Source organism: Corythoichthys intestinalis, chromosome 13 (assembly GCF_030265065.1).
Source record: "Corythoichthys intestinalis isolate RoL2023-P3 chromosome 13, ASM3026506v1, whole genome shotgun sequence".
Classification (NCBI taxonomy): domain Eukaryota; kingdom Metazoa; phylum Chordata; class Actinopteri; order Syngnathiformes; family Syngnathidae; genus Corythoichthys; species Corythoichthys intestinalis.
In genome coordinates this window covers 10,299,545-10,321,279 of record NC_080407.1, presented here as the reverse complement: position 1 = coordinate 10,321,279, position 21,735 = coordinate 10,299,545, and the positions used below count along the sequence as shown (strand labels likewise).

General features: G+C 41.2%; 1 protein-coding gene across 15 annotated transcripts in view; it reads right to left on the bottom strand.

Moving 5' to 3' along the window:
• LOC130927752 (ELKS/Rab6-interacting/CAST family member 1-like) overlaps window positions 1-21,735 on the bottom strand; it is a 192,223-nt gene that overhangs the window by 60,286 nt on the left and 110,202 nt on the right. For 8 of the 15 annotated variants that reach the window (XR_009066510.1, XR_009066511.1, XR_009066512.1 and 5 more), the window contains 2 exons: window positions 20,402-20,533; window positions 13,322-13,482 (listed from right to left, as the gene is read on the bottom strand). Coding sequence is in view for 11 of the 15 variants with exons in the window: in XM_057853747.1 (XP_057709730.1) it covers window positions 13,322-13,482; window positions 20,402-20,533 (293 nt within the window). In the remaining 4 variants the exon portion in view is untranslated. Of the gene's footprint in view, window positions 1-13,321; window positions 13,483-13,795; window positions 13,841-20,401; window positions 20,534-21,735 lie in introns of all 15 variants that reach the window. The other 7 variants (XR_009066509.1, XM_057853746.1, XM_057853749.1 and 4 more) reach the window with 1 other exon arrangement.

Sequence of the window (21,735 nt, the reverse complement as noted above, 5' to 3'; positions counted from 1 at the left end):
TGTTGAAATATAGCTCACATAGAGCAGAGAGAAAACCGATCATTCTCATGCTTATCCTCAACCCATTTAAAATTTTTTATGACTGTTGTCAAGCCCGGCCCTTCCCCAAAAGCCGTGTTCACTGCAAGCTAGGCGCTAATAATGCACAACTGAAATCGGATTTGGGACACTGGACGGTACAGACCGCCGCGACAGTCTGGAAAAATGTGGCCCAGATCGGATTTGAACCACATAAAAAAATGACCCAGATCGGATTTGAAATGGTACACTTCTATGCGACTTGTCCCGTTCAGACCGTCAAGTTAATGCCTGACTCGAGTCGGAAAAACACGAAAAAATTGGATTCGTGCATTAAGACCTGTAGAATGAACGTAGCCTTAGACAATGCTCTCCAAAGCTTCCTAACGTTTCCGTGTTTCCGTTTCCGTCACCGTTTTAAAAAACCGGTCAACGACAGGAAAATATTCGGTTAACGCGACCCCTGGCCTCGTGGAACTTCTACGGTACATGTTTCGCAGATGGCGAGAGCGTCGATTTTTTAGTAACAGCCGCCATAATATTCATCTACTTCTTGTCGTGTAACTCCGCCTCCTCAACCCCTCCTCCCTCAGGGGCTTCAGAGAGGGGAGGGGTTGAGGAGGCGGCGTGCTGAATTCTTCGGTTGCGCACATTTGGAGGCTAAATCAAGTATATAATTATCGGATTGCATTATCGGTTGAATTTTTTTATTATCTGGATTATCTGTGTGACGTCGTAATTGCCATTATCGGCCGATAATTATCGGTGACTGATATTATCGTGTGTCTTTAATGAATACTGGTAGTGGAACTCTCTGACTACTCACACACTCAAAACTCATTCTTACTTTGGCAAAATAGAGGAAATTTGAATGACAAATCCTACATGCATACTTTGATTAGGTTACAGTTTTCATTTTTGTGGAACTGTAAATCCACAGTTCTGAATATGTTCTGGCCAAAGTTAGTGAATATTAGTAGCGGACCTCTCTGTGTTACTGGCTGGAGGGCTTCCAACACCGTCCATGAAGGGTCTTTCAATGACACTTTATCAAGACTGGTGAAGACGTTTTAAGCCGTAAGATACACCCTGTCCAGATTTTGCTTCAAATTTGATACTTTGGCCTTGTTCAATGTCTATCTTAACCCTACTGAGCACCACTCGTGTCACCCCACTCCCTCCGCAAGTCATCCAAAATCCAAAATAACCCAGAAACTCAAGTGAAGAGCGTGCGAGATGGGGGAAAGCGGCCCCGCTTTGAGCTTGTAAGACCGAATGTCAAACTGCGCGGCCCCTTTTAGTCGCGCTGAGCTCTCGACAAGCCTGCGCGCCCAACACACAACAAACACACACAGGCAGCTTCGCTTTGGCACTCTGCTATAATCTCATTGCTGTCTGAGGGGATCAAAGCGCTTGTCTTGCTGCCATAATACGTACAAGCATGCATATACGCCTGTGTGTCTTGCCTGTTTAAGCGCACCGCTTTGGCCGCCAGTCTTATTTACACATTGTTGGGATAACTTCCACTGCGCACACGCAAAAAGCATTATATACATAAGAACAGCATAAACACAGATTTGTGAATAGAAAAACACACACGCGCACTCTTGATTTTGTTTAGCACGTGGTGACAATAGGCGATAGGTGATGACATAGACAGAAGAAGCCAAAACGAAGGACGCGAGGCAGCAACGAGACATGAGTAGCGCGCGGGGGCGGACTCGAGGAAAGTGATGGAGAGGAGGACGGCGTGAGGAAGGGACGACGGATGGGAGATAAATCACATTTACGGCATTAGCCTTGAGGCATCAACATTCACTAGTAGAGTGAGAAAACAGGGGAAACTTTAGAATGCAGTTTTTACATTCCAAACTGTTACTGTATGTCAGTGCTTCTCAATTGCTTTCTGTGACGCCCCCCACAGGAAGACGTAAACGTTTCACGCCCTCCCAACTCTCCGCCGCCACTGTAAAACAGTATCATTTTAAGGCTGCAGCTATCGATTATTTTAGTAGTCGATTAATCGATGAACTAGTAGGTTCGAATAATCGAGTAATTGGATAAGGAATGTAAAAAAATTACCTGAGCTGAGCCTCAAACGGTCTAAAAATAAACAAATGATGATGTAAGTACAACAAAGGAACAAATTGGCTAACTTACACTGGGGCAAATAAGTATTTAGTTGTGCAAGCTCTCCCACTTGAAAATATTAGAGAGGCCTGTCATTGTCAACATGGGTAAACCGTAACCATGAGAGACAGAATGTGTGAAAAAAAAGAAAATCACATTGTTTGATTTTTAAAGAAGTTATTTGCAAATCATGGTGGAAAATAAGTATTTGGTCAATACCAAGAGTTCATCTCATTGCTTTGTTATGTACCCTTTGTTGGCAATAAAGGAGGTCAAACGTTTTCTGTGACTCTTCACAAGCTTTTCACACACTGTTGCTGGTATTTTGGCCCATTCCTCCATGCAGATCTCCTCTAGAGCAGTGATGTTTCAGTGAGGATCTCTGAATGATCCAATGTTGTCCTAAATGACCGATGATGGTAAATAGAATCCACCTGTGTGTAATCAAGTCTCCGTATAAATGCACCTGCTCTGTGATAGTCTCAGGGTTCTGTTTAAAGTGCAGAGAGCATTATGAAAACCAAGGAACACACCAGGCAGGTCCGAGATACTATTGTGGAGAAGTTTAAAGCTGGATTTGGATACCAAAAGATTTCCCAAGCTTTAAACATCTGAAGGAGCACTGTGCAAGCCATCATATTGAAATGGAAGGAGCATCAGACCACTGCAAATCTACCAAGACCCGGCCGTCCTTCCAAACTTTCTTCTCAAACAAGGAGAAAACTGATCAGAGATGCAGCCAAGAGGCCCATGATCACTCTGGATGAACTGCAAAGATCTACAGCTGAGGTGGGAGAGTCTGTCCATAGGACAACAATCAGTCGTATACTGCACAAATCTGGCCTTTATGGAAGAGTGGCAAGAAGAAAGCCATTTCTCAAAGATATCCATAAAAAGTCTCGTTTAAAGTTTGCCACAAGCCACCTGGGAGACACACCAAACATGTGGAAGAAGGTGCTCTGGTCAGATGAAACCAAAATTGAACTTTTTGGCCACAATGCAAAATGATATGTTTGGCGTAAAAGCAACACAGCTCATCACCCTGAACACACCATCTCCACTGTCAAACATGGTGGTGGCAGCATCATGGTTTGGGCCTGCTTTTCTTCAGCAGGGACAAGGAAGATGGTTAAAATTGACGGGAAGATGGATGCAGCCAAATACAGGAACATTCTGGAAGAAAACCTGTTGGTATCTGCACAAGACCTGAGACTGGGACGGAGATTTATCTTCCAACAGGACAATGATCCAAAACATAAAGCCAAATCTACAATGGAATGGTTCAAAAATAAACGTATCCAGGTGTTAGAATGGCCAAGTCAAAGTCCAGACCTGAATCCAATCGAGAATCTGTGGAAAGAGCTGAAGACTGCTGTTCACAAACACTCTCCATCCAACCTCACTGAGCTCGAGCTGTTTTGCAAGGAAGAATGGGCAAGAATGTCAGTCTCTCGATGTGTAAAACTGATAGAAACATACCCCAAGCGACTTGCAGCTGTAATTGGAGCAAAAGGTGGCGCTACAAAGTATTAACGCAAGGGGGCCGAATAATATTGCACGCCCCACTTTTCAGTTTTTTATTTGTTAAAAAATTTTAAATTATCCAATAAATTTTGTTCCACTTCACGATTGGGTCCCACTTGTTGATTCTTGACAAAAAATTAAAATTTTATATCTTTATGTTTGAAGCCTGAAATGTGGCGAAAGGTTGCAAGGTTCAAGGGGGCCGAATACTTTTGCAAGGCACTGTACTTATTTACCCCACTGTACATAGCAAAAGTCCGCTAGCTTAAATGCTATTAAATGCTATTTTTTTTTCTTTTACAATGCTCTTAACAAAAGGTTCAAACACATATTCCCACAAAAATTTGTGCTCTTGTTTGGTTCAAAAATACTGCGCATATCTGAAAATGAGAGCACCACTGCTACCTCCTGAGTGAATGTGAAGGACTATTTGAGATGTACTGCTTATGTGCAGTTGCACTCCTATGTTGTGACCATTTAAAAAATGTCATGTTTACATAAATTATACTGCAGCTCCCCCCAGTTAAAATGGCAGCCGACGAATTCAACATCGCAGCTTTTGCCTGAAAACAACCTAATTATCACCTTTCACGATCACCTTTCGCCTAACCACTAACAATAACCCTGGAAGCCACGCTGCCAAAAAATCATCAAGAGCGCCGTTGTTTCACTTCTTGAACGCTCTCCACGGTGATAAATGCTCTATTTTAACGTTACAATCTCCATAACAACATCGCAAATAAACAGAAATTGACATCTCGCTGTTTTTACGCCTCGGAACATTTGCCTCAGAAAACAATTTGTGATATTAGCGCTCGTAAAAATGTTCCGCGCGCCTTTCCTTAATGGCGAAAACAATGAGCCATAAATTAAAACGGGGCGTAAAACCTCTTTGCACGCGTGAAACATCGTGAAGTGCTTATATGTTGAATATATAGTCCGGCCTTAAAGGGTGATGGATGAACAGAAGGAGCTGAGGAGACGGCGATGGGGGTAATATAATTTTGAGCGCGCGTTTTTCTTGGCCGGACAGAGTTGTCTTTGGACAGCTGTCGTTCTCTTCTTTGCTTTCGCTGCTTTTCCGACTGCCAAGACACACTTGAACGCTCATTTTCTTTGGGTTTACGATCCTCGCACTGTCTTTCCCACTTCCCCCCGCTAGGAAAGCTACAACTCGGATCCCTTCGCCCGCTGATGACTTCTTGGACAAGTACAGTTTGGATGAAAAGTGAGACAGAAGTCACAGATGTACTGCCCGGGCCTGTGTGTTAATATATTCGAAGCCCGTGCTAGACCTCGCTGAAAGCCGGCCGATCATATATCATGTCTTACAGAAACATTAAACTTTACACCGGTGTTAAATCGGGCAACAAATCAGACATCAAACCTCAAAGAGTTATGGCTGCGCCTGTACTTTTTCAGGCGCATTACAAGCACGCAGACGAACCACGCAGTGTTTAACGCATCGGAGCGGGCTAGTGGTTTCACGCATATCAAATAAGTCAATGCGAGACAGCTGAAGTTCCCCAAATGGGCGAAACAGAAGTCTTTTCGCATCAAAAAATGCAGACCTCAATCACCGTAATTTTCGACCTATAAGACACAAAAACGGCATTCGTTCATCGATAAGCCGCACTGGACTATAAGCCGCAGCTGTCCTCACTGTATGATGGGATATTCACACCAAAAGATATAAACCGGGCTCAAGAAGCTGGCCATCACTGCTCCTTTGGGGGAGAAATTCAACCTCTGCTGCCACCTGCTGTCAACACTTCTCGTCCAACATGGCTCCTAGCATGCATTGCAGCGCTTCAGATGTAAATAACAATCAAAATTCATGTTCTGTGCTAATTATTTCTTCAGTTACTGTTCCAGTTGTTTCATCAATTGCTAGTTATGGTATTTGTTAACACTTTTTTTGACAGTGGCACAATAAGACTGTCATTAGATGATGATAATTACGACATGACACTGTCATGAGCATTAATGAATGCTTATGACGAAAGATGTCCCGATCGATCGGCATCGATCACGTCATTTTCAAAGTATCGGAATCGGCAAAAAAATATCGGACATGCCTTTTTTTAAATATATATACTGTATATTTTTTATTTAAATTGTTTTCTAATTGTATTTAACGTTACAGACAAAATGTCTTACACTCATCCAGAGTAGTTTTGGCCCAAAGTAGTGCTATCAAATTTATTGCGTTAACGGCGGTAATTAAATTTTTTTTTAAATTAATCACGTTAAATAATTAACGCATGCGCTGCACGTCCCACTCACGCATTGTCGCGTTCAATCTCTAAAGACGCCGTTTTACCTATAGATAGCGCTAAAAGGCAGCGTATAATGAGTAGAGAGAATTTTGACAGCCTTTGGAGCCATTTTTTATGTGGCTAAAGCCTTCCAATACCTCTCTCAGCAATTAAAAATAACGTGGGAGGAAATGTGGGGAAGGAAGGTAGTAGTTGATCATTTTCTTAACACCCTATGTTCTTTCCCAACGCAGAGAAGATATATCAATTGGTGTCCCTACGCACAGTCATGGTTGCACTTCCCATCATGCATTTGGGCAGAAGTTAAATGGCTGCAGTATCACTTACTGAAAGCTAAACAAATACACTAGATGGCAATATTTAGTCACAATATACAAAGTCACATTTATCCTTTAAGAATTACAAGTCTTTCTATCCGTGGATCCCTCTCACAGAAAGAATGTTAATAATGTAAATGCCATCTTGAGGATTTATTGTCATAATAAACAAATACAGTACTTATGTAATGTATGTTGAATGTATATATTCGTCCGAGTTTTATTCATTTTTTTTCTTAATGCATTGCCAAAATGTATATGATCGGGAAAAATTATCGGGAATGATTGGAATTGAATCGGGAGCAAAAACAAAGTAATCGGATCGGGAAATATCGGGATCGGCAGATACTCAAACTAAAACGATCGGATCGGGAGCAAAAAAACATGATCGGAACAACCCTACTTATGAATGATGTCATTTAGCGTTTTCCGGCAAATTATCTCACTTTTCAATGAATGTAAAAGATCCAAGCAGGAAAATAATGGAGTTAGTGACATAATTTGCCAGATGACACTTAATGACATCTGTCATAAGCATTCAGTAATGCCATTGATAGTGTCATGTTATCATTATGACAGTCTTATAACGCTGCTGTCAAATAAAGTGTTATCTATTAACCCAAATACAGTATGTGCTCGTCTGTCAATGTTCATTCAAAAGAGTTGGAAACCTTGATTAATTTATTTATTTCTGGAGTAATTTTTTTTATTTTTTATTTTCCAGCGAAAATATTTTCAGTAAGCGTGGACTAAAACCAGACGAAGTTAGTATTGAGTTTTCGTCAGCGAAAATTACACGAAGATATTTTGAGATGACTAAAATACTAATGACTAAAAAGCAGGTGTTAATTTGTGCCGGATCGTACCAGAACAAGCTCCGGCACCTCTTCGTTTTGGCCTCCCTGTGTTCCGGGACTTATTTGGGCAGATCCGGCACCTCTCGCGTCTCGAAAATAATAATAATAATATAAAAACGGGGGGAAAAAATGTATAAAATAAAATAATGCAAAACAATGCATTAATTAATTTACAGAACAATTCCGAAGAATTTCATGTTGTTTATAAAAATTTAACATCATATAAACGAGTCGGAGATTTGTTTATGCACTGAAAAACTGGACCAACAAATGCGCCCTTGACATAAAAAAATTTTTTTTTTTTTTAAATTGCGGCATCTGGGGAGCAAACAGACAGGATCAAACGGCATTTCAATATGCTAAACAGTTGCAGTTTACAGTCTTTATTAAAAAAGAACGAAGATGCAGCAGTTAGCCAGGTTCACAGACAGCCAGCCAAGCCGGGGCAGGAGGCTGCTACCGTGGCAGCAGCTGGTCAGGTTTAGCGCCACCCAGAGTGGGGGCCAGCTACAGCACCAGCACTTAGCCAGGTGGACCACCAACAGCTGGACCAACAGGCCAGTACCCTTATGGGAAATTCGGGTTAGGGCTGCACAATTTTTAAGGCGGTGGGAACTTTGGGGCCAGAGAAGACGGGGGTGTTGAAACTCGCAAAAGAATGGGTTTGTGTTATTTATTTTAATCTCAGATTTTTTAAAAATGTTTTACAAGTCAGACCTGTTGGGAAACTAATTGCTGTGAACTGTAAGTCCCACCTGTGGTTATGTGGGCAATTGCCCGTGTTGTGCAGAGTATAGCCTAAATAATTGTAAATTGTTGTCATAACATTTATACCATGGACAGGGCTGTCAACAGACTTGCAGGGGTCTGAGGACAAGAGACCATTATAGGGCCCCACCACCCCACCCCTGCTACCGGCTTGTCACGACAACATACGCAGACCTTTAATGGTTTGCAGGCAATGACAGTGTAAATTTTCAAATTACTTGAGATTGAAGTCACAGTTAAATTTAATAGACCGTAATGTGATGTGACACAATATGAACAATTTCCATCTATTGTCTCATGTAGGCTACAATACAACTGAGAGTGCTATGCCTGCCTGCTAAGCAACAAAACAGTATAACTAAGGGGAGAGGGGGGGGCTTTGAAATATTTAATCTATTAAAGTTTTTAAGTATCTATTGAGTAGAACATAATACTTAATCAGATAATGATTGAAATAAAAAAGAAATATGTGAATGTAAAGTAAAATAAATTAAGGGTCATTCAGGGGCCCCTATGATCCTGAGGTCCGGGACAACATACCCGGTTGCCCTCCCCCCCGTCGACGGGCTTGACCATGGATATTATCTGAAATTGAGGCTTGCAAGTCCCACAGCATTGCAAGCATGTTGTTTCCAGCACCATTTTCTGCGTATGTTCCGGGACCTGTGCCAGGCTCGTTATCCCTGTGCTGCTATATGTACTTTGCATTCCGGCACCTTATGATTTACAGATTAAGCACTGCTAATAAGTATTATCGTCCAAAAGACTAAAACGAAAATTAAAAGGGCTGCAAAAAAACAACACTGCTATTAGCCCAAATAAAATCAACAAATAAGTAGGGTTGGGCATCGAGTATCGATGGGAACTGGTTTTAACACTCTGATGCACCCGGAATTGTTCAAATTTTTAAATTTCGATTCTTGTTTCGATGCCCTGACCACCGAGTGGAAAATAATGCTCGAGTTTAAAGACTGATATTTATATACAAGTTATAATTAGCCCTGTGAGAATTTCATTTAATTTTAAAAAACGTTGAGAAGTTAAGACTTTTTTTTTTTTTTTTTGGGGACCCTGCCTCTTAAAAGAATCGGAATCGGGAATCGTTCGGAACTGGAATCGAAACGTGGAATCGGAATCGTTCAATTTCAAATGAAGCCCAACCCTACAAATAAGTCGTACTGGACTATAAACCGCAGGATTCAAAATGAGGGGTGGGGCAGGCTTATAGTCCGAAATTACAGTAGGTGCGATGTAATTTCCGTATAAAATAATTAGGGCTGTCAAAATTATCGCGTTAACGGGCAGTAATTAATTTTTTAAATTAATCACGTTAAAATATTTGACGCAATTAACGCACATGCCCCGCTCAGACAGATTTAAATGACAGTCCAGTGAAATGCCCACTTGTTAATTGTGTTTTGTGGAGTTTTGGCGCCCTCTGCTGGCGACTGACTTTATCGGCTTCAGCACCCATGAGCATTGTGTTAGTAATTATTGACATCAACAATGGCGGGCCACCAGTTTATTTTTTGATTGAAAATTTTACAAATTTTATCAAAACAAAAACATTAAGAGGGGTTTTAATATAAAATTTCTATAACTTGTACTAACATTGATCTTTTAAGAACTACAAGTCTTTCTATCCATGGATCGCTTTAACAGAATGTTAATAATGTTAATGCCATCTTGTTGATTTATTGTTATAATAAACAAACAACAGTCCTTATGTACCGTATGTTGAATGTATATATCCATCTTGTGTCTTATGTTTCCATTACAACAATCATTTACAGAAAAATATGGCATATTTTATAGATGGTTTGGATTGCGATTAATTACGATTAATTAATTTTTAAGCTGTAATTAACTCGATTAAAAATTTTAATCGTTTGACAGCCCGAAAAATAATACATTTCAAAAATGTTTTGTGTCACGGAACAAACTGGTATCTCAAGGCACTACAGTACGGTAAAAGCCTTCTTAATGGACAGCACTACTATGTAATTCACCTTTTTTTATTCTTATTATTTTTACATGACATTCTATTCACAAACATGTTAATTTTGTCTCTCATTTTAATATTTAATGTATTTTCTTATTAACTCACACAGTGTGTCATAGCCTCTAAACGTGCATTAGAGACACCATTAAAAGTGAGGTTTGATTTTAACGTCTGCATATCTAATAGCGCTAAAACAAAGGGGCGGACCACACGTGCCATAGATGAGCGGGGATGCTTAAAAGCAAGAGACTTATTGGGAACGTCCTCCTTCTATTTTCCCATGATGCCATAGTAAAATTTGGTCTCATGGTGTGTTTAAACAGGCAGCACAAGGGGTCTTGGCCAGTCTTCCTGGCTTGCGCTTCAAGCCCAAGTATTGTTCCAGTCCATGTAAATCCTCAGCGGTGTAAGTACATCAGACGGCTGGACTGCTCTTGGCTTATGCAAGAGCGTCCATTAATGTTGCATTAAAATGCAGCCCGGGTGGACGTCTGTGTATGCGATTAATCTTATAAAGAGCTCCAAAGTGCTACATGGTTATTGCATTAATAGTCTACTTAACTCTGCTGCTTTAAGGGGGCACGGCGGAGATAAGCGAGGGGGTCGAGATGGGGAGAAAAACAGAGCTGCTAATTGTAAGTAGGCATGTGCCGGTATGAGATTCTGACGGTATGATAACCTTAAGCCAAAATATCACTGTATTGCACTTAACTCATTTGCTCCCAAAAACGTATAAATATGTTCTATTTTTAATTGTTTCAGTGTCCCAAAGATGTATTCATACGTCTTTTACGTTTTTTTTTCAGAAGAGGCATCTGTAGGTTCTGATGCAACTTAGCTCCAAAGCACAATGCTGAAAATCCATTTTAAAGCAATAAAACTGGCCACTGGATGGCAGTAGTGCATTTGGTAAGACCCGCAACCCGATTCAACGGAACGCAGGGGCGCCGCCGAAAGACGACCAAATGGACGTCCAGGAAGCCAGGCGGCGGACGACCGAGCAGAACAACAGGGAGGACGCGCGGGATGCCAGGCGCTGGACAACCGAGCAGAACGACCGGGACCCCCAGTGCAGCGGACGATGCCGTTGAGTCCGTGCTGCTCACCAAGCAGAGCCCGCGCCACCGTGCTCGGCAGCTCGCGTCCCCTGCACCCTTCTGTGTCCCGCGACTCAGCCGGAAACGCACACGGCCAAACCAGTTCCCTCCAGGAGCATAACATTTCCCAGGCGAACCCCGCCACGAGGCAGTGGTCACCACAAAAGAAAGACTCAAAAACATCCATCTTGATGAGACACTACAGGCGGTGACGAGGGCAATGCCCACCCCGTCCGTGGAGACAGCCGTGGCGGCCACAACAGTGCCATCTCCCAGCCCAACAGTCCAGCCATGTGCAAATGAATTGTTACTTTGCTATCAAAAGCTCTATTTGTCTTGTTGTTTATGTTATTTTGTAGAAGGAAAACATTATTCAGATATTTGGGATGGAAAAACACCATGATTTACCACCGCTAGACACACTTAACACACTGGAGTTAACTCTCATAGCTGATGGGAAACGTTCATGAAAGTGTTTACTAGCCTCTAATTTTGTATAAATGCGAAATCATATTGGAGGTATTGCCTCCTCGGCAGCCAACCTATGAGAACGTGTTTTACATGTCGGCTGGCTGTAACGTTTCTGTAGCTGAAGTATTCCTGTGCCAGCGATTTCGTTTTCTTTAATTGGGGGAAAACGTTCAGGAGTTTCACCTCCTCTAGCCATCGTGTAGCACAGCTGACTCACTGACACTGAGCAGTGACCGGTGGGGGAGCGTTGAGCCTTGCAACTGCAAGTGATCGATTTCCCAATGCATTTTTGGGACATTAAAAATAGCTAATACCTTAAGGACGGAAAATTCTTGCAGTCTTGAAACTGTTGTTTTCATACCACGGTATACAGTGGGGCAAATAAGTATTTAGTCAAGTTCTCCCACTTGAAAATATTAGAGAGGTCTGTAATTGTCAACATGGGTAAACCTCAACCATGAGAGACAGAATGTGAGAAAAAAAAAACTGAAAATCACACAGTCTGATTTTTAAAGAATTTATTTGCAAATCATGGTGGAAAATAAGTATTCGGGCAATACCAAAATTTCATCTCCATACTTTGTTTTGTACCCTTTGCTGGCAATAACAGAGGCCAAACGTTTTCTGTAACTCTTCACAAGCTTTTCACACACTGTTGCTGGTATTTTGGCCCATTCCTCCATTCAGATCTCCTCTAGAGCAGTGATGTTTTGGGGCTGTCGTTGGGCAACACGGACTTTAAACTCCCTCCACAGATTTTCTATGGGGTTGAGATCTGGAGACTGGCGTGGCCACTCCAGGACCTTGAAATGCTTCTTACGAAGCCACTCCTTTGTTGCACTGGCTGTGTGTTTGGGATCATTGACATGCTGAAAGACCCAGCCACGTCTCATCTTCAATGCCCTTGCTGATGGAAGGAGATTTTCACTCAAAATCTCTCGATACATGGCCCCAATCATTCTTTCCTTTACACAGATCAGTCGTCTTGGTCCCTTTGCAGAAAAACAGCCCAACGCATGATGTTTCCACCTCAATGCTTCACAGTGGGTATGGTGTTCTTCGGATACAATTCAGTATTCTTTCTCCTCCAAACACGACAACCTGTGTTTCTACCAAAAAGTTCCATTTTGGTTTCATCTGACCATAACACACTCTCCCAGTCCATTCACTAGGTCCCCCCACGTGGTTCTGGGATTTTTGCTCACCGTTCTTGTTATCATTTTGACGCCACGGGGTGAGATCTTGCATGGAGGCCCAGATCGAGGGAGATTATCAGTGGTCTTGTATGTCTTCCATTTTCTAATAATTGCTCCCACAGTTGATTTCTTTACACCAAGCGTTTTACCTATTGCAGATTCAGTCTTCACAACCTGTTTCAGGTCTACAATTTTGTCTCTGGTGTCTTTCGACATCTCTTTGGTTTTGGCCGTTGTGGCGTTTGGAGTGTGACTGACTGAGGTTGTGGACAGGTGTCTTTTATACCGATAATGAGTTAAAACAGGTGCCATTAATACAGGTGGAGCTTCGTTAGACCTTGTTAGAAGAAGTTAGACCTCTTTGACAGCCAGAAATCTTGCTTGTTTGTAGGTGACCAAATACTTATTTTCAACTCTAATTTGGAAATAAATTCCTTAAAAATCAAACAATGTGATTTTCTGTTTTTTTTCCACATTCTGTTTCTCATGGTTGAGGTTTACCCATTTTGGCAATTACAGGCCTCTCTAATCTTTTCAAGTAGGAGAACTTGCACAATTGGGGGTTGACTAAATACTTATTTGCCCCACTGTACCTTGAAACCAGTCATCGGCACATTAATTGTAAGAAGCTGTTGCGTTTAAGCGCAAATTGGAATTCTTACTTCATCTCCAGAACCTCCTCCAGGTGCTTCCGCCGCTCGGCCCGCAAGGCGGTCAGGTGACCTTCCTTCTCGGCCAGTGACAGCTGAGTGGAAGACAGCTTGGCTTTCATCACCTCCAGCTCCTGTTTCACCTTTTCCATGGCAACCAGCAAGTCCTCCACCTGACACGCACAGACATACAGTATACGCGTTACAGCCTCTCCGAAGCCATATTTCACTTTCCTCCGTCGCTGAGTTTTTCCACAGAAATGGTCTGTAAATTATTTTTGGATGTCAGTACGTTTATGACATACCCCCTCTCTGTGTGTGCATGTGCATACAACAACTCTGTGAGACGTATTCAGTCATGTTTTTACATGCAAAGCTTCACTGAAAGTTAATATTATCGTTTCTGGATGCAAGTCTTTTTCAGATTTTTCTGGAATTAAAAATTACAATGTCATGAAAAAATGGAAAGCAATGCCACTTCGTTACCTTTGACCACCTAAAGCCGGTCGTGCTGAGCTCAATTTGAGAGAGCTGTGTGCGTTAGGAGAGAAAGGAGAGGACACGGACGGAAACATAGAAAGATGGACCAATGGAATATGTGGAGGGAAAATGATAGCCAAGATGTTAAAACAATAAAAATAAGGAAAAGCAGTAAGGAGGAGAGAGAAGATAAGTGCTTCAGTGAAATCATTTTATACAGTGAAAAACAGTGAAAATGACCTTCACCAAGGCTTAAAATTTTAAGTCATACACTCTCATTGCTATTTTGAATGGATAAAACATCTATGAACTCATTATTAATTCACAATATTTTGAAGCATGTCAAATTGAAAACATCCTTGGTGGAAGTCATCGCTAAAATGGACATACGAGCAAAACACAAACTCCATTTTGAATTCCGAATACAAGCCAGTGAAGAGGTGGGAAGCGAGGGATGACATCGAGTGGAAAAAGAAGGAAATGCCGAGGAGCGTTGTAGAAAAAAAGCAAATCTGACAGCTGGGGTGTGTCGCGTGGTTGCCTCGAAAACCGCATACACGCAGCTTCCTTCCCTGACCGTTAATGACTAACGTCTAGCATAGACTTCATAATGACATTGACGGGACAGATTCCCTAGACACTGCGCCACGCCTTCAATTAGGGGGCCGTCTTACACTCCGCTTTAGTCGGCCGCAGTTATTCTCAAAACACATGCAGCGATCCAACGCTGGATTTAGGTTGAAAAAGTACGAAAGCTGTACTGCATACAAACATGAAGGATTGTCTCAGGAGTGATTTGTTCGAGGATTCAAGGTAATGCTTATATTTTTCGTACCATGCATGCATTTTGAAACGTGAAAAAAATCAATGGGAGAGATTGGCTGCGACGGCATTGGCGTCATAGTTCGCAATATTTCCGGAAAATAAATGCTAACTGCACGTTTTTTTTTTGCTTTAAACCAAGAATCGAGACTCACTGGCTCTCATTGCTGGTACTGGTAGGTATGGAATAGTATCTGAACCTTTTTGGAATTTCTCACATTTCTTCATAAAATCACCATCAAATGTGATCTGATCTTTGTCAAAATCACACAGATGTAAAAACAGTGTCTTCTTTAACTAAAACCACCCAAACATTTATAGTTTTTCATATTTTAATGAGATAGCATGCAATGACAGAAGGGGGAAACATAAGTAAGTGAAGCCTCTGCCTCAGGAGACTAAGCAATTGAAACCAATTTTTACTAGGGCTGTCAAAATGATCGTGTTAACGGGCGGTAATTTTATAAATTAATCACGTTAAAATATTTGACGCAATTAACGCTCATGCCCCACTCAAACACACTAAAATGACAGTACAGTGTAATGTAAAGGCTAATGCTAACTCTGAGCATCCTCTTAAACTCTCGGAACACTTTGTTCGTGGCATAAAGGTGGATCTAATTCATTGAAAATAAAGTACCGTATTGGCCCGAATATAAGACGGTGTTTTTTTGCATTGAAATAAGACTGAAAAAGAGGGGGTCGTCTTATATTCGCGGTCTAGACATTATACCCATTTACGACGCTAGATGGCGCCGGATATCATTGAAGCGATGTTGTGTCATGACAGATCTCAGCTACTCTCACATTTAACCAGTTTGCATTATTTTATTGCAATGTTTTTCCTTATTCAGAGTTGTTTCAAGACTACAGTTACAGTTACACTTCACTTTGATGGTTAATGCAGTTATTGCAATTTTGTTGTTTTATCACAATAGATTGGTTTATTTACGTTTCAAAAACCAGAAGCCATTCATTTACAAATGTGATTGCACTTTAGTTTACATATTTAAATGTTCAGATATTAAAGATTTGAATGAAGCAAAATAACATGCTTTTTCTCTCAAATATATTGTTATAATTTGTTTCGGATGTACTGTAATTATTTTCTGTATAAAAATTAATTTGGTGTTCAAAAAGTCTTTTTTCAAACTTCAATCTTGAAAAAGAGGGGGTCGTCTTATAATCAGGGCCGTCTTATATTTGGCCCAATACGGTAGTTGGGAAACCTAGATTTATTTATTCATTTGGACTAAAACTTTTCAATTTTACAGACGAAAACATTTTGAGTAAACGTCAACAAAAACTAGACGAAGACATACACATTTTGAAACGACTAAAATATGACTATGACTAATAAGTATTATAGTCCAAAAGATTAAGACTGAGATGAAAATTAAAAGGACTGTTAAAAACAACATTGCAACGAAGAAGTCGCCCAGCTGAGTTAGAGAGGGGAGAGCCTGCGCGCACATTTGTTGCTTGTAAAGCATCCACAGAGGCAACAACTGTATACAGTTGGGCAACTAAGTATTTAGTCAACCACTAATTGTGCAAGTTCTCCCACTTGAAAATATTAGAGAGGCCTGTAATTGTCAACATGGGTAAACCTCAACCATGAGACAGAATGTGGAAAAAAAAAAAAACAGAAAATCACATTGTTTGATTTTTAAAGAATTTATTTGCAAATCATGGTGGAAAATAAGTATTTGGTCAATACCAAAAGTTCATCTCAATACTTTGTTATGTACCCTTTGTTGTCAATAACGGAGGCCAAATGTTTTCTGTAAATCTTCACAAACTTTTCACACACTGTTGCTGGTATTTTGGCCCATTCCTCCATGCAGATCTCCTCTAGAGCAGTGATGTTTTGGGGCTGTCGTTGGGCAACACGGACTTTCAACTCCCTCCACAGATTTTCTATGGGGTTGAGATCTAGAGACTGGCTAGGCCACTCCAGGACCTTGAAATGCTTCTTAAGAAGCCACTCCTTTGTTGCCCTGGCTGTGTGTTTGGCATCATTGTCATGCTGAAAAACCCACCCTTGCTGACGGAAGGAGATTTTCCACTCAAAATCTCTCGATACATGGCCCCATTCATTCTTTCCTTTACATAGATCAGTCGTCCTGGTCCCTTTGCAGAAAAACAGCCCCAAAGCATGATGTTTCCACCCCCATGCTTCACAGTGGGTATGGTGTTCTTCAGATGCAATTCAGTATTCTTTCACGAGAACCCGTGTTTCTACCAAAAATTTATCTATTTTGGTTTCATCTGACCATAACACATTCTCCCAGTCCTCTTCTGGATCATCCAAATACTCTCTAGCGAACCGCAGACGGGCCTGGACGTGTACTTTCTTCAGCAGGGGGACACGTCTGGCAGTGCAGGATTTGAGTCGCTGGCGGGGCATTGTGTTACTGATAGTAGCCTTTGTTACTGCGGTCCCAGCTCTCTGTAGGTCATTCACTAGGTACCCCCGTGTGGTTCTGGGATTTTTGCTCACCGTTCTTGTTATCATTTTGACGTCACGGGGTGAGATCTTGCATGGAGCCCCAGATCGAGGGAGATTATCAGTGGTCTTGTATGTCTTAATTGATTTCTTTACACCATGCGTTTTACCTATTGCAGATTCAGTCTTCCCTGCCTGGTGCAGGTCTACAATTTTGTCTCTGGTGTCCTTCGACAGCTCTTTGGTCTTGGCCATAGTGGAGTTTGGAGTGTGTTTTGGAGTGTGACTGACTGAGTTTGTGGACAGGTGTCCACTAATGAGTTAAAACAGGTGCCATTAATACAGGTAATGAGTGGAGCCTCGTTAGACCTCGTTAGAATAAGTTGGACCTCTTTGACAGCCAGAAATCTTGCTTGTTTGTAGGTGACCAAATACTTATTTTTCACTCACATTTTGAAAAAATTCTTTAAAAATCAAACAATGTGATTTTCTGTTTTTTTTCCACATCCTGTCTCTCATGGTTGAGATTTACCCATGTTGACGATTACAGGCCTCTCTTTTCAAGTAGGAGAACTTGCACTATTGGTTGGTCAATTTTTGCTCACCATTCTTCTTATCATTTTGACACCACGGGGTGAAATCTTGCATGGAGCCCCAGATCGAGGGAGATTATCAGTGGTCTTGTATGTCTTAATTGATTTCTTTACACCAAGTGTTTTACCTATTGCAGATTCAGTCTTCCCAGTCTGGTGCAGGTCTACAATTTTGTCTCTGGTGTCCTTCGACAGCTCTTTGGCCTTGGCCAAAGTGGAGTTTGGATTGTGACTGACTGAGATTGTGGACAGGTGTCTTTTATACCGATAATGAGTTATAACAGGTGCCATTAATAAAGGTGGAGCTTCGTTAGACCTCGTTAGAAGAAGTTAGACGTCTTTGACAGCCAGAAATCTTGCTTGTTTGTAGGTGACCAAATACTTATTTTCCACTCTAATTTGGAAATAAATTATTTAAAAATCAAACAATGTGATTTTCTGTTTTTTTTCCCCCCACAGTCTGTCTCTCATTGTTGAGGTTTACCCATGTTGACAATTACAGGCCTCTCTAATCTTTTCAAGTAGGAGAACTTACACAATTGGTGGTTGACTAAATACTTATTTGCCCCACTGTATAACACCTTTTCTACTGTTTATTGTGCGTTTCGTTTTCAATTGTGGTCAAATACTTGGGGCGAATTGATGTAACTTGCTTTCCGAAAAAGGAGAGTTTCCCCTTGTATTTCTTCCTTTGCACAACAGGCCTAAATGTGCACTTGATGAGGCTTATGAGTGTCAAAAAGAAACAAGCACATCGGTATCATTACCAACTTTGATTGTGAGTTTGGACGCAGAGCAGCCGCTGAATATAATTGTCCAAATAATCCATATTTACCGTGACCAAGCGTGTCAGCGAAATGCAGCAAAAGCAAAACGACCCTTTGTGTCGGAGTTAATGTCTGTCTACGGGACGGCCAACGTTTCGAGGCAGTAATAACAAAAGAGCGCCGTCGTTTTGGCCAACAGCTACACGGCGCCGTGTTTTCTCAGGGCAGTATTCATCCTCGCTGCCCACGCTGGGTTTTTTGTCTTTTTTCCAACACTTGTCAAAACTTATCCAGCCGTTTGAGGAACATTTTACATCTCCGAGGCCTTGTTAAGTCACTCCGTGAGCAAACTCCTACTACTTTGCGGTTACATTTCCTAAACGCTTCCTCCCGAGCGGCATTAGAAGAAGCTTTCCTGCCGGAGATAAACACGAATAGCTGTCTGTGTCCTGCCGGGGTGGACAAAATGCGGGTTGTTCCTGAAATAGGAAGGTATTGACCAAATAAAGAGCGACTGCGCAAACACGCGGCCGCACCTGAATGAGCTCAGCTGGCACACGTCACGCGCTGCCATTAGCCACATTTGCCACAGACTTGTTTAATATGGCAGCTTTGACGTCAGCCGAAAAACACTTTTGTCCACATTTGGGAAAAATACAAAAGCTCAGGAGTGGACGGGTTGGAGGGAAGGTGAAGTTTCGGGTCGCGCTATAGACCCCAATCACGTACATGCCTCCTATTGCGGCGTGTTTTTCTGCTCGTTAACATTAATAATCAAAATGGTCAATGCGTGTGTGGCGGTTGGACTTGAAGTTCTACCGTATTCCGAGAGACCCGAAGAGGAGAGCGAGATGGACTGCTGCAATTCGACGAGAAAACTGGGCACCAAACGATCACCACAGACTATGTAGTAGTCATTTTATACCTGGTAAGATGCATTTAATATATATTTAGAGGGTTTTGGGCTGACAACCACAATTAAGATTATTGCGAGGCTAATCGCCGTCAACATACAGTTTCAAATTCAAGATGTTTATTTCTTCCGCCATCATTATTTTTTGAATAATATTTAGCTGGTACCAAGTGAAAGAAGCTGGCCTTGTCTCCGGATCATCCACAGTCCACAGTCCAGATTTGGTGTGGTAAAAATGTGGGGGGCTACCTTGGCTGATTTACATAGAATAATATATTTAAACAAATTTTAGCAAGCCCTTCTGTGTGTCACATTTGCTTTATTATTTTTTTTCATTCATAATTTCAACAATCTCGCCTTTGTGGCGTTCTCTTTCGACACTCGGGCTCTTACGAAATACTGCTGCTGTGAAATTAAACTAGCTTCAAGTTGCTATCTTCCCTGTAGTGTTGCCGTCCATGTCTTGTTTGGTAATATCGCGTCACATCGAACTCTTTGAAAACAGCGACTGTCTCTTTGCAAATGAGGCAGACACAGTTGTCGCGTATTTTATTGAAGAAATAGTCCAATATCCACCTATCCTTGAAGCGTCGGCCATCGCAGTCAACTTTTTTTTTTTTAATTGATTGTCGCCATTTTAGAAAATTGGAAGTGGTCACACGGGGTAATGTTGCTTAGAGTGCTGCTCTTAAAGTTTTTCAAAGTTTCGTGAGAATAGGCTGAGTTTCTGTGGACAAGATAGTTGTAGATATCAGGGTAGCAGATGTCAAGCAGAGACGGCGAAGACAGCGGGTCGAAAAATATCGATTTAGGCATCGAATATGGATCTGGTGAATGGATCGACCGAAGCTTTTCCACATAACGCCTTTTATGCAACACATCCAATGAGTTTACAGCGTCTGAAAGCACCGGGGCTTCCATGAATTGCACTATAAATTGCACGATAAATTGAGACCATTGAGAATACGGACACACAATGACGGACAATATGGCGGCACAACACAGCGGCCACGTAATTGTGTGACGTTGGTGATTGGGGTCTATTGGTAATCATTAGGTTCTTTTTACCTGTTTTTCAGCATGTGTGCGGGCATGCTCCTCTTGGGCCAGCACCAACTCCCTCTCGGTTGTTATCTGAACGCTTTCCCTCAGGGCCTCCTCCAGCTCCTCGATGCGCTCCTCCTTAGAGCGCATGGAATCCTGCGACGCACCAAGATCATGAGAGAAATGAAAAACGACACTATCATGGGCATTAATGAATGCTAATGACAGATGTCATTAAGTGTCATCTGCAGGTGTGAAAGTGGGCCGGAACGGTCCAGAACGGAGTTCCGCTATGAGATTTGGCACCGGAATGGAGCGGAACGGTGCTCTGAAAATGATAACAGATTTTCATTCAAAATTGTATTTCAAAGTAACATACGTGACCAAAATAAGTACAAATGACTTACATTATGCACAATGAAATGGAATATCTTTTGAAGATAACACAAACATTGACATATATATATATATATATATATATATATATATATATATATATATATTAGGGCTGTCAAACGATTAAAATTTTTAATCGAGTTATTTACAGCTTAAAAATTAATTAATCGTAATTAATCACAATTCATCGCAATTCAAACCATTTATAAAATATGCCATATTGTTCTGTAAATTATTGTTGGAATGAAAAGATAAGACACAAGACGGATATATACATTCAACATACGATACATAAGTACTGTATTTATTATAACCATAAATCAACAAGATGGCATTAACATTATTAACATTCTCTTAAAGCGATCCATGAATACAAAGACTTGTAGTTCTTAAAGGATAAATGTTAGTACAAGTTATAGAAATTTTATATTAAAACCCCTCTTAATGTTTTCGTTTTATTAAAATTTGTAAAATTTTCAATCAAAAAATAATCAAGTAGCTCGCTATTGTTGATGTCATTACACCATGCTCACTCCCCAAACCCATAAAATCATTTGGACCCAAGCGCCAGCAGAGGGCGCCAAATAACAAAAACCAAGTAACAAGCGGACATTACACTTCTGTCATTTTAATCTGAGCGGGCCATGTGCATTAATTGCGTCAAATATTTTAACGTGATTAATTGAAAAAATTAATTACCGCGCGTTAATGCGATAATTTGGGCTGTCAAAATTATCGCGTTAACGGGCGGTAATTAATTTTTAAAATTAATCACGTTAAAATATTTGACGCAATTAACGCACATGCCCCGGTCAGACAGATTTAAATGACAGTACAGTGAAATGCCCACATGTTAATTGTGTTTTATGGAGTTTGTCGCCCTCTGCTGGTGCTTGGGTGAGACTGATTTTATAGGCTTCAGCACCTATGAGCATTGTGTAAGTAATTATTGACATCAACAA